Genomic DNA, 14,666 nt, shown 5'->3' with positions numbered 1-14,666 from the left:
ACCATTTCTTTCACTGGTGTGACCTTGCAGAGATGTCAATGCTCGCCACACCTAACATTACAGGTTTTCTCCTAATATAAAAGTGTTGAAATTGAACACAGTAGGCTTTGTTTTCCTGACTAGCACAATACGTTAAAAAAATCTTATTGGTCTGTGGGCAATATGAATGTGTGTTTCATGAGCTACTCTTTCACTTAAAAGTGTCACGTACGTGGTTAGGGCGAGGGCGAGTAACGCAAGGCGAGAACATGGTGGACCCAATTGCAGGGAAGCAGGGAGGCAAGGCAGGAGTGCGGGAGTCTCAAAATAATATTTAATCTTAGAAAAGGGAAAACTGAACAAAGTCCCACAACAGATACCAATCAAATCAAAGAAACACTTGAATATCTAAAACTGGAAACAAACTATGACCTGTGAGTAAGACGTGGAATAGAAAGGGAAAATGACACCTGACAATGACATACCACAATGATAAGACAACTGACGACTATGACATGGCAAAGACATGTGACAACGACAATGAACCGACAAGAACTGAAAGAAACCAGGGAACTAAATACAAACAGATAGACGAGACAACGAGGAACACCTGGACAAGACATGAGTGGCTGGAGAGAGCTGATTGGTCGACACAAAGCAGACGAGAACAGGTGGACACAACAACTTAATGAGCACACGACAAACATGGAACACAGGAAAACATGGAACAAAACTAAACACAACCCAAACCAAAACACAGACCATGACAAAAAGAGTATGTTTGAACGTATGGAGCTACATACATACTCCTACATACTGTACGTATGTATGTATGTATGTATGTATGTATGTATGTATGTGTATATGTGTGTATGTATGTTCCTTGACCTTCAAGTCTTTGTGCACCATGGGAAGTCCACAATTGGTTAATTCGATTATAATGAAGAAATACTCATTGGTCTAACTTGAACATGGCAGTCTCTGGTAAAGTGTGAAGCTCTACACGTAAACCGCTAAAGGTTTCCATCAGTGGTATACAACTATTTGTTTGTTTTCTGAATTGTTAGTGCAGGCAAAGTGACACAATCATCCCCATCCAGTTGTTGGTGGAAACAGTCAGTGAGCCTTTCAACTTTTCCACTTGTTAAAAATGGCCCCTCTTTTAGGAATATTCTGGGGACTCACTTGGTAGAGGAAGGCAAAACGTGCCTACAAAGAGTGGCTGCCAGAGGGGGCAATACTTCAAAACTTTCATTACAATATCACATTTATGAGAGTGCCACCCATCACTCCTTGACAAATTCAAGGTACCATCAATATAAAAATAATAATTGGTACATCCATCCATCCATCCATTTTCTGAGCCGCTTCTCCTCACTAGGGTCGCGGGAGGCATCCGAATCTCACACTATCTCTAAGGGAGAGCCTGGACACCCTGCGGAGGAAACTCATTTCGGCCGCTTGTTCTTTCGGTCACGACCCACAGCTCGTGACCATAGGTGAGGGTAGGAACGCACATCGACCGGTAAATCGAGAGCTTCGCCTTTCGGCTTAGCTCCTTCTTTACCACGACGAACCGATAAAAAGTCTGCATAACAGCAGACGCTGCACCGATCCGCCTGACGATCTCCCGTTCCATTCTTCCCTCACTCGTGAACAAGACCCCAAGATACTTGAACTCCTCTACTTGGGGCAGGAAGTCATCCCCGACCTGGCGGAAATGTGACAAAAAACAGACAAAAAAAAAACAAAAACAAAAACATTTGTTGTAGGTGAGCTGTTTAAGAAGTTGGTTGCAAGACGGAATAAGCTGTTGGAAAGTCTGCTAGTTCAAGTTTCCATTGATCGGTAGCACCTACCTGAGGGAAGGAGCTGGTGACCGGGATGTGGAGGGTCCGAGAGGATTTTGCAAGCTCTTGTCTTGCACACACGGGGACACACGGTCTGGGCCTGCCGCTTTGTTAATCTTTTGTTGTTTGAAGATGCGTCTCACATCCTGTTCGTGGATGGTTAACGCAGAAGTCAGAGGTGTGATTGTGGTCGGTGGTGTGGCTGGGTGGGTGTGGAGTGTGAAAGTGTCCTTTTCAAATCTGCAGTAGAAGGTATTCAAGTCATTGGCTAGTGTGCTATTGTTCTCAGCTTGGGGGATCGTCGCTTGTAATTGGTCAGAGATTGGAATGCATGCCAGACTGATTTAGAATCGTTAGCGCTAAACTGTTTTTCCAACTTTGCTCTGTAGTTCCTCTTTGAAATGTTAATTTCTTTAGTCAGCTGGTTTCGAGCTCGATTATACAGGGCCCTTTCCCCACTTTGATATGTGTCCTCCTTAGCTTGGCGAAGTTGCTTAAGTTTGGCAGTGAACCACGGCTTGTAGTTATTGAATGTGCGAAATGACTTTGTTGGTACACTCACATCTTCACAGAAACTGATATAGGATGTGACAGTGTCCGTATATTCATCCAGGCTGCCAGCTGAATTTTCAAAGACACTCCAGTCTGTGCAGTCTAAACAGCTTTGAAGTTCCATCTTTGCTTCATTGGTCCACTTTTTCACTGTTTTCACTGTAGGCTTTGCGCATTTAAGTTCTTGCCTGTACGTCGGTATTAAGTGAATTAAGCAGTGATCAGACGAGCCCAGGGCTGCACGAGGTATAGCACGGTATGCGTTTTTTACCGTAGTGTAGCAGTGGTCTAAAGTATTATTTTCCCTGGTAGGACAGTCGATGTGCTGCTTGTATTTAGGGAGTTCGTGGTTGAGTTTAGCTCTGTTAAAGTCCCCGAGAATAATGAGGGGTGAGTCCGGGTGTTTTTTTTCCAATTTCGTTGACTTGTTCGGTGAGCGTTAGCAGTGCGGCGTTCGTGTTAGCTTGAGGCGGTATGAAGACTCCAGCCAGTATGAACGATGCAAACTCACGTGGCGAGTAGAATGGTTTACAGTTCAAAAACAGCGACTCCAAATGCGAGCTGCAGTGTGTGCTGAGCTCCGTGACGTCCGTACACCATTTTTCGTTGATATAGAGGCCGCCCATTGTTTTCCCCGATGATTCCATGTCACGGTCCGCTCGATGAATGTGGAAGCCGGGAAGCATGACGCCGCCATCGGGTACAGCTTCGCAAAGCCAGGTCACCGTGAAGCACATGGCCGCGGAACGTCCGAAGTCTTTACTGGGCTTTAACAGAAGATGAAGCTCGTCCATTTTGTTGGGTAGGGAGCGTACATTCGCGAGGTAGATCGACGGGAACGCCAATCTGTGTCCTCTCTTGCGGAGTTTCACCTGAATGCCGGCCCGTTTCCCTCTGTGGCGCCGCTTCCGTCTCCATGCGCCGAAAACCGCGGACGGCGCTCCGGTGAGTAACTCGGGGAAAACACTGAGCGGATTTGCGAAAGTTGGTGACAGAAAGTCCGGAGTAGCCTCCTTGATGGTTAGCAGGTCTCCCCTTGTGTAAGTGAGTCGTGTAAGGTCTCCAAAGACGGACGAAAATCACAAAAACAAAAACAATACTAGAGCGCGCGTTACCGCGGTGACCACACTGGTAGGCGCCATCTTGCTAAGATGATTTGAAACGAGATAATATTCAATAGATGTGAATATTTTCTCAAATGTAGTTGTAAATATTTTCACCCCAAACAATGGGGAAATAAATGCATTGACCTTATTTATAGCTTATTAGGCCATGAATAAACTGGCTCACTTGAGATCAAATTGGGGTGAATGTGGCCCACAAACTGAAATTACTTTGACACCCTTGAGCTACACCATACGGGGTCCAAAGCACTTTATAAAGCCTCACATTCCCTCATTCACACAAACAGCCATACAGCAATGGCTGGGTGCTGCCATGCAAGGCGCTGGCAGTCCGCAAAGTCAGATCAACGCAGAAGAAATAAACTCACTTATACGATAAAATATTGGATTTAATGGACAGGTATGTGAGGGTATTCTAAATACTGATGTACAACACAACTTGGGAGTATGGCCTAAGTACATGCCACTTAAAAGTGTTTGCTGTCAGAGTTACTAAATGTCTTCACTGCACATTTATTCCTGTCTGCTTATCTGTCTCTTCTCATTTCAATCGCTTTCTGCTTCTCTCTGTGCGGTATTGTGTCTGGTCACAGTTTAGGTCTTTAATTCTTTCTTTTGGAAGATGAACTGTAAATAATTATCTGGAATAGCTAATTAATTAATTATCCAGGATAACAATATTAATATATATAATAGACCAGTCTATTAATTGCAGCACAAACCATTCTGCTAATCATCATGACAATAAGAATAATGCTACTAATGCCAGAAAAAAACATGTTTAGCTTCTTGAGGAGTCACCATTTTACGATGATTTTCTCAGTAAATGCTGGTGAGATGAACGCTCTGACACAGAATTGGTTTAATTAAAAAAAGAAAATAATAATAAATACATTTCTTTATGTTTCTTGTTAATGTTTTTTTGTTTGTTAATGTTACAAAATGACATATATACACAGTAAACCCCCATTCTACTGTATCGTGGTTCATCATTTGTGCCACTGTGTTGCAAATTTTTAAATATATTTTTTGATCGATTTTTATAGTATATAGTATACAGTCAGGTCCAAATTTAGACTTGTGCACCTTCCGTGTAGGACCACATTGTGCTGCAACATGCTGGGTAGCAGTGAATACAACTAGATATAGCTGCAGTTTAATTAAGGAGAATCGAAAAGAACAAGCAGACAAGGTCCCGTAATAAGCTGCAGTAATAGTTGTTCTCACAGAGCAGCGAGAATACAGTACAGTATTGCTCTATTTATATGGATACCTGCTCCATGTGGTAGGAGTTGTTCAGAGTCAAAATTACCGTAACATTTGTGCTAATTTCCGTTAGCCTGTCTATGGCATTTCACATCATATGTGAGTATTAAACTAGTGGACTAGCTAGCTGACATTACAGTATATTGTTTGGGTGAACATTTTGGTGTTAAAATATACAGTACAATGTTTAATTCTCTTTTGATTTGAGTCACTTTTACAGTAAACAAACTGTGTGGGGGAGAGAGTAAGAACAGACCCGAAGGAATACTTTACAAAGTGTGTTTTAATAAGTTTATGTGTTTTTAAATTAGTTTTAATTCATTTAAAAAAGGGTCTGAAATGTACCCCCCGGGATAAATGAGGATTCACTGTACAAATATTCATGTTCATTATTATGTACATACCATAGTGGTTTCAGCAATGGAACCAAAGCTGTTGATGAAAATGTTACAGGAGACATTGACTGGAGGACCTGAAAAGGGAAAATTAGAACTATTATATGGATGTAATGTAATAAAACATAATAACTCCAACTACAGTATTAAGAATACACAATGGCTTGCTCTACTGGAGCTGTATTATAGAGCAGTGGTCCCCAACATTCTTTGCACCATGGACCGGTTTAGAGAAGAAATTTTTTTTTTCCACGGACCGGCTGTCAAAATCAGAATCAGAATCATCTTTATTTCCCAAGTATGTCAAAAACACAAGGAATTTGTCCCCTGTAATTGGAGCTGCTCGAGTACGACAGTCATTGACAGAATACTTTTGAGACATAAAAACATAAAAACACAGTCACTGAGCAATAAAAGGTTACCAGTATATGTGGTAATGCCGGTAAATATTTTTTTCTGTTTGACAATTGTGCAAAATGATGCTGAGTCCTCAAGCAATTAAAGCAATTTGAAATGACTACTAATACTACTACTGAACAATAGTCTGGTGCAGTGACCGTTGTGGAAATGGCGCAGAGACTTCAAGAAATGTATGCAGTTTAAGGTAACTAGTAGTGCGATAATCTATGACAATGTCAATTGTGCAAATGGTGCAGATACCTCTCAAGCACAAGAGTGTGCAGGGTGGCGAGACTACTACAGTGAGTGCACGAGTAATGTATAATTGGCCTGGGAGAGATTTGACCACAATCTCAAGACAAAATTGGCAGCATTTTACAGTGGAATTGTACGTTCACTGTTTAAGAAGTTAATGGCAAGAGGGAAGAAGCTGTTGGAATGTCTGCTTGTTTTAGTTTGCATTGATCGATAGCGTCTACCTGAGGGAAGGAGCTCGGGAGGTGGTGAGCAGGATGTCGAGGGTCCAAGAGGATTTTGCACGCCCTTGTCTTAGTTCTGGCGACGTGCAAGTCCTCAAGGATGGGTCGTGGGTTACCGCTAATTTCAGCAGTTTTGATTGTCCGTTGCAGTCGGAGTTTATCCTTTTTTGTAGCAGCACCAAACTAGACTGTGATGGATGAACACAGGACTGATCCGATGTGTAGAAGTGCTTCAGCAGCTCCTGTGGCAGGCCGTGCTTCCTCAAAAGCCGCAGGAAGTACATCCTCTGCTGGGCCTTTTTGAGGATGGAGTTGATGTTGATTTCCCACTTCAGGTCCTGAGAGACTGTAATTCCCAGGAACTTGAAGGTCTCGACGGTTGACACAGGGCAGTTGGACAGCGTGAGGGGCAGCTGTGGCGAAGGATGCCTCCTGAAGTCCACGATCATCTCTACAGTCTTGAGCGTGTTCAGCTCCAGCTTGTATCGGCCGGACCACAGCTGCAGCTTCTCCACTTCCTGTCGATACCTAGACTCGTTACCATCTTTGATGAGGCCGATGACTGTGGTGTCGTCTGCGAACTTGAGGAGTTTGACAGCCGGGTGCGTTGAGGTGCATTCGTTCGTGCAGAGAGAGAAAAGCAGCAGAGAGAGGACACAAACTTGGGGCGCCCTGGTGCTGCGTGTAGATGAGGTGGTGTCCCCCAGCCTCACCTGCTGTGTCCTGCCCGTCAGGAAGCTATATATCTACTGGCAGATGGCAGGCGAGACGCTGAGGTGGAGAAGCTTGGAGGAGAGGAGTTTGGGGATGATGCTGTTGAACACAGAGGTGAAGTCCACTAACAGGATCCTCACGTAGGTCCCCACGTCGTTGAGGTGTTCTACGATGAACATGAGACTGCATCCATGTTGACTGCGTCATCCACAGACCTGTTTGCTCAGTAGGCAAACTGCAGGGGGTCCAGCAGGGGACCTGTGCCGCTCTTGAGGTGGTCCAGCGCGAGGCATTCAAAGGACTTAATGACCACAGATGTCAGGGCGACAGGTATGAAGTCATTCAGACCCGAGATTGCAGGTTTCTTGGGGACTGGGATGATGGTCGAGCGTTTGAAACAGGATGGTACGTCACACAGTTCCAGAGATTTATTGAAGATCTGTATGAAGACTGGAGCGAGGTGTTCCGCGCAGACTTTGAGGCAGGACAGGGACACGAGGTCTGGGCCTGCCGCTTTGTTAATCTTTTGTTGTTTGAAGATGCGTCTCACTTACTTTTCGTGGATGGTCAACGCAGGAGGGGGAGTCAGTGGTGTGATGGTGGTAGGTGGTGCGGCTGTCCGTTTTAAAATATGCAATAGAAGGTGTTCAAGTCGTCGGCTAGTCCTTTATTGTTCTCATCTTGGGGGGATGGTCGCTTGGCTAGCGATTGTAATGCATGCCAGACTGATTTAGAGCAATTAGCGGTAAACTGTTTTTCTGATTTTACTGCATAATTTCTCTTTGCGATAATTTTTTTTAGTCAGCTGGTTTCTAGCGCCATTATACAGGGCTCTATCCTCACTTTGATATACTTCCTCTTTAGCCTGGCGAAGTTGCCTAGGTTTTGCAGTGAACCACGGCTTGTTGTTATTGAACGTGCGAAATGACTTTGTTTCTTCACAGAAACTGATATAATGTAACAGTGTCCGTATATTCATCCAGGCTGCCAGTTGAATTTTCAAAGACACTCCAGTCTCTGCAGTCTAAACAGCTTTGAAGTTCTATCTTTGCTTCATTGGTCCACTTCTTCACTGTTTTCACCGTAGGCTTCGCACATTTAAGTTCATGCCTGTATCTTGGAATTAAGTGAATTAAGAACTGATCAGACGAGCACAGAGCTGCACGAGGTATAGCACGGTATGCGTTATTTGGCGTAGTATAGTAGTGGTCTAAAATGTTATTTTTCCGTGGTAGGGCAGTCGATGTGCCGCATGTATTTCGGGAGTTCGTAGTTGAGTTTAGCTTTGTTAAAGTCCCCAAGAATAATGAGAGGTGAGTCTGGGTGCTCTTTTTCAATTTTGTTTACTTGTTCAGCGAGCCGGTGCAGCAAACGTGTTAGCTTGAGGAGGAATGTAAACACCGGCGAGGATGGAAAATGCAAACACACGTGGTGAGTAGAATGACTTACAGTTCAAAAACAGCGGCTCCAAGTGTGGTTTGCAGTGTGTGCTGAGCTCTGTGACATCGGTACACCATTATTCGTTGAAATAGAAGCATATCCTGCCGCCTTTTGTTTTCCCTGATAACTCCGTGACCCGGTCTGCCCGGTGAAGTTGGGAGCCCGGAAGCATTACGCCGCCATTGGGGATGCGTTCACAAAGCCATGTCTCCGTAAGGCTCAGGGCGGCGGAACGTCCGAAGTCTTTACTGGTCTTTGTCATAAGATGAAGCTCATCCATTTTGTTGGGTAGGGAGCGTTGATTCGAGAGGTGGATTGACGGGAGCGGCGTTCGAAATCCTCTCTTACGGAACTTCCATTGGATGTCGGCACACTTCCCCTTGCGTCGCCTTTGCCTCCATGCGCCATACGTCATGGCCGCCCCACCGGTAAGTAACTCGAAGAAAAGAACTGAGCGCATTTGCGAAAGTTGGTGAAAGAAAGTCCAGGGTAGACTCCCTAATGTTTAGCAAGTCTTCCCTTGTCTAAGTGAGTCGCACAATGTCTCCACAGAGGAACGAAAAATACAAAAACATAGACAATACTAGAGAGCACGTAATCGAGGCGACTACACGGTTAGACGCCATCTTGTCAAGGTATGCCATATATATACAGCAAAAATAAATTAGCACGACCGACTTAAAAATGAATGTTAAATGCATGAAAAATATAACTCATCATAATGCATAACGGATCAAAGAAGCATTCTTTTTCTTTGAGGCCGTAGGCTATTCTTCTGGCTCCTCAGGTGGCCTTTTTCCTTTTGAAAAGAAGCTTTTCAAAGACATTTGTTTTTTTACTCATTTTGACTAGTTTGCGGACTTATTTTTAGTAACGTATCACGTGACCGACGTGCAGTCTCGTGTTGCTTCGTTCGCAAACGTTTCGTTAAAAAGAAATCTTTTCAGTGAACGTAATGAACTGAATCAGTTTATGAAATGTTTTGTTCTTTGAGTTCGGCTGCCGCCATCATGAGCGAGTGTTGGCTGCGAGCGGAAACGGAACTGCTGCAGCATTCTGTGCAGTCTTGACGTGTCAAAATTTTCATTTTTCAAAATAAAACATTTAACAATGAAAATACAATACAACGGAAATTGTATAAAATTGGTCATTCCTTCTATGCAGCCCGGTAAAAAATGACTCACGGACCGGTCCCGGTCCGCGGACGAGGGGTTAGGGGACCACTGTTATAGAGTACTTTCTGTCCTTATGTAGTGGCCAGCTTCAACCTTTAAAGACCTTGTAAAGTGAATCCAGAGATTTCTTTCTAAATACATTGTATATGTTTGAAGATAATTGCAGAAAACAGACAAACACTGAGAGCAAAGAAAGACATTTCAGTTGTCTGCATTTTTTGGGCATTGGTAAAACAAAGCCCGGGTACGGACTTGGTCTTTCTGGCATGATTTGGCCGTCCCTCACTGTCTAAGAACCGACCTCCTTCATTCCATCAGTTATGTGTTTCCTTGTTATAATAACTTACTATAATAACCCATTTCTACCACTGCAGTGATGCCTACGTCCCGAAAAACACATCTTCCCTAGATGCCACAATTTAAAGAAGAGCTCGGTGTTGTTATTTAAAAACATTTGAAAATGTTATGCGTTTTGTGTTATTCCAGCTACCGCAATATTTTGAAACACAAACCATTGTGGGTTTATAACTAGCAGGAAGTATGAGCTCAAATGTCTCTCAGTGTGAGCCACAGGCTAAATAACATGTGCCGGTGTTTCATAAATGAACTTTCCCTAAAGTGTCTCTGTTATATGAACCTACACATGACAATACAGAGCGAGGCGGTGATGTATCGGATGAGCCTGCCGCCCAGTCAGAAGCCTGTTAGCTTGCAAATTAGCTGGCACAGAGTTGTCACTGCGTGGAAAAGCCCCACGACGACTCAGGATATATTTCAGCCACCGGAGGCTTTAAGCGGCTATAATTTCATGGCTCAAACATATAGGGATGTGTAGGCATATGCTCGACGTATAAACGTATTTCAGATACAGGTGAAAGTTGAGCAGGACGCATTTAGCGGACACGGCCACAGTGTATGGAAGCTGAGAGAACGTCTCAGTTCTTCACCATTTTGAAGCCTGATTTCATATACTGTACTTGCGGACTTTGTTTTTATTAATTCAAATTTGACAGGCTTGTTAACAACTAAAGATAGGTTCTTAAAGAGAACCCCAATAGTTCAGACATATACACGTATGTCATACTTTAAAACCATAGATGTTGTCAGCAATATATGCAATATCTCATACATCCCTTTAGAGGTTGTTGTTTGTATCACAGTAGTGTCATTTTTGACATTTGGAACAAGAAAACAATTGCAAAAACATAATATGACCTACGTACAATATTTGAATATAGAAAGGTGTATTCTGTAAGTGCAGATATTTTCCCACACACATATAAACAGCATATTCTTGTGAAGAAAAGAATACAAAACATCAGCTTGGTTAAGTGATACCTTTAAAATTTGGTCTTATTCTAGCATCGTATCCAGATGTCCTCCCCATCAGTTTGTCCAGAAAGTCAGATGGAGACATTGGGACCTGACGTGTTCTTGGAGCATGGTCAACCTCCTTACACTGACCAACACTGTTATAGAGAATGAAAAAAGTCAACATTTTTGTAGCACAGAAATGTATTTTAGCAAAATATAGATGAGTGGTTCTCCAACGCGGCACGGTGAACGACTGGCTAGAGCGTCTGCCTCACAGTTCTGAGGACCGGGGTTCAATACCTGGCCCCGCCTGTGTGGAGTTTGCATGTTCTCCCTGTGCCTGCATGGGTTTTCTCCGGGAACTCTGGTTTTCTCCCACATCCCAAAAACATGCATGGTAGGTTAATTGAAGTCTCTAAATTGCCCGTAGGTGTGAATGTGAGTGCGGATGGTTGTTTGTTTGTATGTGACCTGCGATTGGTTGGCAACCAGTTCAGGGTGTACCCCGTCTCCTGCCCGATGATAGCTGGGACAGGCTCCAGCACGCCTGCGACCCTTGTGAGGAAAAGCGGCTCAGAAAATGGATGGATGGATGGTTCTCAAACATTTTACATCAAGTACCGCATCAAAAACTACGTAGCTCTCCATGTACTACCAATAGCTAGTGGTCATAAAAGAAATCCGGCAAAGGTTTCATCCTTAAAATGTACATTTAATAGGATTGTAAGCCACTGTACAATTATTCACAATTTGAACATTGACACTTTGCTTAAATTAAAACAACTGTCAAGCTCCTCAAATTTTGCCATGCAATATCTTGAAAAAAAATTGAAAGGGAGAGAATCGTCTCCCAAGGCATCCATCCATCCATTTTCTGAGGCGCTTATCCTCACTAGGGTCGCGGGCATGCTGGAGCCTATCCCAGCACCAAACAAACAATCATTCGCACTCACAGTCACACCTACAGGTAATTTAGTCTTCAATTAATGCAGGTTTTTGGGATGTGCGAGGAAAGCGGAGTGCCCGGAGAAAACCCACACAGGCAAGGGGAGAACATGCAAACTCCACACAGGCGGGGTGGGGGATTGAACCCTGGTCTCCAGAACTGTGAGGCTGACGCGCGAACCAGTCATCCACTGTGCCGCCACTACCATGGCATTTTCACTGGTATTCACTCAAATGATCAGGCAGCTTTAGCCTCAAGGTGAAAAACCTTCAACTCAAAGAAATATACAATAAAATATATTGGAATTGTCTCCATAATGTCATTTTTATTTCCAATTGTGATATACAAAATACAAGACAAACACTTAAATACATCCTGTGACACCCGACCCGTTCCATTGATTTGAAAATTAAGTGCAAATCCGACGACGCACTGCTATCAATTCTTTGAGCCTGTTTGTCAAGTACGACTGAATCTCACTTTTTATGTATTCTTAGTCTATTTTTACTGCCTTTCAACATAAATTGTCTTGAATTTTTAACTGTGTTCTACCACTAAGTATTTAATAGTAATTACTTTTTAATCTTAGTAACTTATTTTAATATTTTATTATTTTAATAAAGTAAAAATTTATACACCCCCTCCTGGAGCCGTCACCTTATCGTGGTGGAGGGATTTGTGTGTCCCAATGATCCTAGAAGCTAAGTTGTCTGGGGCTTCACGCCCCTGGTAAGGTCACCCCTGGCAAACGGGTCCTAGGTGAGGGACCAGACAAAGCTTGGCTAAAAGACCCATATGTTGAACAATATATATGGATTTAGTTTTCCGTTGCCCGGATGCGGGTCACCGGGGCCCCCCTCCGGAGCCAGGACTAGAGGTGGGGCTCGAAGGTGTGTGCCAGGTGGCCGTGCCTGCACCCATGGGGTCCGGCTGGGCGCAGCCCGAAAGGGTAATGTGGGTCCCCCTTCCCATGGGCTCACCACCTGTGGGTGAGGTCATAGGGGTCGGGTGCATTGTGAGCTGGGCGGTGGACGAAGGCAGGGATCTTGTCGATCCGATCCCCGGCTACAGAAGCTGGCTCTAGGGACGTGGAATGTCACCTCCACACACTCTGGTACCAGTCCTCTTGAGAGGAGTTGGACTCTCTTCCTCTCTAGAGATGCCCACGGTGAGAGGCGCCAAGCAGGTGTGGGTATACTTATGCCTGTACGTTATGGTTCACCCCAGTGGACGAGAGTGTAGCCTCCCTCCTTCGGGTGGCGGGACGCGTGCTGACTGTTTGTGGCTATGCACCAAACAGCAGTTCAGAGTACCCACCCTTTTATGAGTCCTTGGAGGGGGTGCTGGAGAGTGCTCCCGCTGGGGACTCCATCGTTCTGTTGGGGGACTTCATCGTTCACGTGGACAATGACAGTGAGACCTGGAAGGGCATGATTGTGAGAAACACTTCCCCCTCCCCCCGATCAGAACCCGAGCGGTGTTCAGTTATTGGACTTTTGTGTTCATCACGGCCTGTACATAACGAACACCATGTTCAAGCATAAGGGTGTTGATACGTTCACTTGGCACCAGGACAACCTTGGTCGCAATTCGATGATCGACTTTGTTGTTGTGTCATCAGACTTGCGGCCGCGTGTCTTGGACACTCGGGTGAAGAGGGGCGGCGCTGTCACCGCCCGGTGGTGTGTTAGCTTCGATGGTGGGGGAAAATGCCGGTTCGACCTGGCAGGCCCAAACGTATTGTGAGGTTCTGATGGGAATTACTTCCAGAATCCCCTGTCAGAAGGACTTTCAAATCCCACCTCTGACAGAACTTTTCCCATGTTCCAGGGGAGCCGGGGGACATTGAGTCCGAGTGGACCATGTCCCCCGCCTCCGTTGCTGAGGAGGGCGACCGGAGCTGTGGCCGAAAAGTGGTCGGTTCCTGTCGTGGTGGTAATCCCCAAAATCGTTGGTGGACACCAACGGTGAGGGACACTGTCAAGCTGAAGAACGAGTCCTATTGAGCCTTTTTGGCCTGTGGGACTCCTGAGGCAGCTGATGGGTACTGGCTGGCCAAGCGGAATGCAGCTTTGGTGGTTGCTGAAGCAAAAACCCGGGCATGGGAGGAGTTTGGTGAGGCCATGGAGAAAGATTTACGGACGTCTTCGAGGAAATTCTGGTCCACCATCTGGCGTCTCAGGAGGGGGATGCAGTGCACCATCAACACTGTATATAGTGGGGATGGGGCGCTGCTGACCTCGACTCGGGAAGTTGTGAGTCGGTGAGGAGAATACTTCGAAGACCTCCTCAATTCCACCGACATTCCGCCTTCCCATGAGGAAGCAGACTCTGGGGTCTCTGAGGCAGGCTCTCCTATCTCTGGGGTTGAGGTCACTGAGGTCTTTATAAAGCTCCTCGGTAGCAGGGCCCCAGGGGTGTATGAGATTTGCCCCGAGTTCCTAAAGACTTTGGATGTTGTGGGGCGCTCCGGTTGACACGCCTCTGCAACATCTCGTGGACATCGGGAATAGTGCCTCTGGATTGCCAAACTGGGGTGGTGGTCCCCCTTTTTAAGAAGGGGGCCCGGAGGGTGTGTTCCAACTACAGGGAGATCACACTCCTCAACTCCTCAGCCTCCCTGTTAAGGTCTATTCAGAGGTGCTGGAGAGGAGGGTCCGTCGGGAAGGTGAATCTCAGATTCAGAAGGAACAGTGTGTTTTTCGTCCTGGTCGTGGAAAAGTGGACCAGCTCTATACCCTCGAGGGTGCATTGGTGTTTGACCAACCAGTCTACATGTGTTCTGTGGACTTGAAGAAGGCGTTCAACCATGTCCCTCGGGGAGTCCTACGGGGGGTGCTTCGGGAGTGAATGCGGAGGGGTCCTGTCCACTCACACGGCGTCGGCAAAGTCCTCACCAGTCGGCAACGCTGTCCCTCCCTTGTTGTCCTCAGCATCTTAGCCTCACGCAGGCCTCACTAATTTGAGTTAGCTTGTCGCTATCTTCTTAGCAAAGTCCAGTCCTTCCTATTAGCCTCTGTCTTGGCGGCTATC

General features: G+C 45.3%; 1 protein-coding gene across 5 annotated transcripts in view; it reads right to left on the bottom strand.

The window, feature by feature from the left end:
• glra3 (glycine receptor, alpha 3) overlaps nucleotides 1-14,666 on the bottom strand; it is a 111,043-nt gene that overhangs the window by 63,061 nt on the left and 33,316 nt on the right. For all 5 annotated transcript variants that reach the window (XM_061679832.1, XM_061679831.1, XM_061679835.1 and 2 more), the window contains 2 exons: nucleotides 10,712-10,842; nucleotides 5,176-5,243 (listed from right to left, as the gene is read on the bottom strand). In XM_061679832.1, the coding sequence (XP_061535816.1) occupies nucleotides 5,176-5,243; nucleotides 10,712-10,842 (199 nt within the window). The remainder of the gene's footprint in view (nucleotides 1-5,175; nucleotides 5,244-10,711; nucleotides 10,843-14,666) is intronic.

The sequence above is a fragment of the Phycodurus eques genome, chromosome 6, assembly GCF_024500275.1.
Source record: "Phycodurus eques isolate BA_2022a chromosome 6, UOR_Pequ_1.1, whole genome shotgun sequence".
NCBI classification, from domain to species: Eukaryota; Metazoa; Chordata; class Actinopteri; order Syngnathiformes; family Syngnathidae; genus Phycodurus; species Phycodurus eques.
Note: the sequence above shows the minus strand (reverse complement) of the source record. Positions and strands in the feature narration are given on the sequence as shown.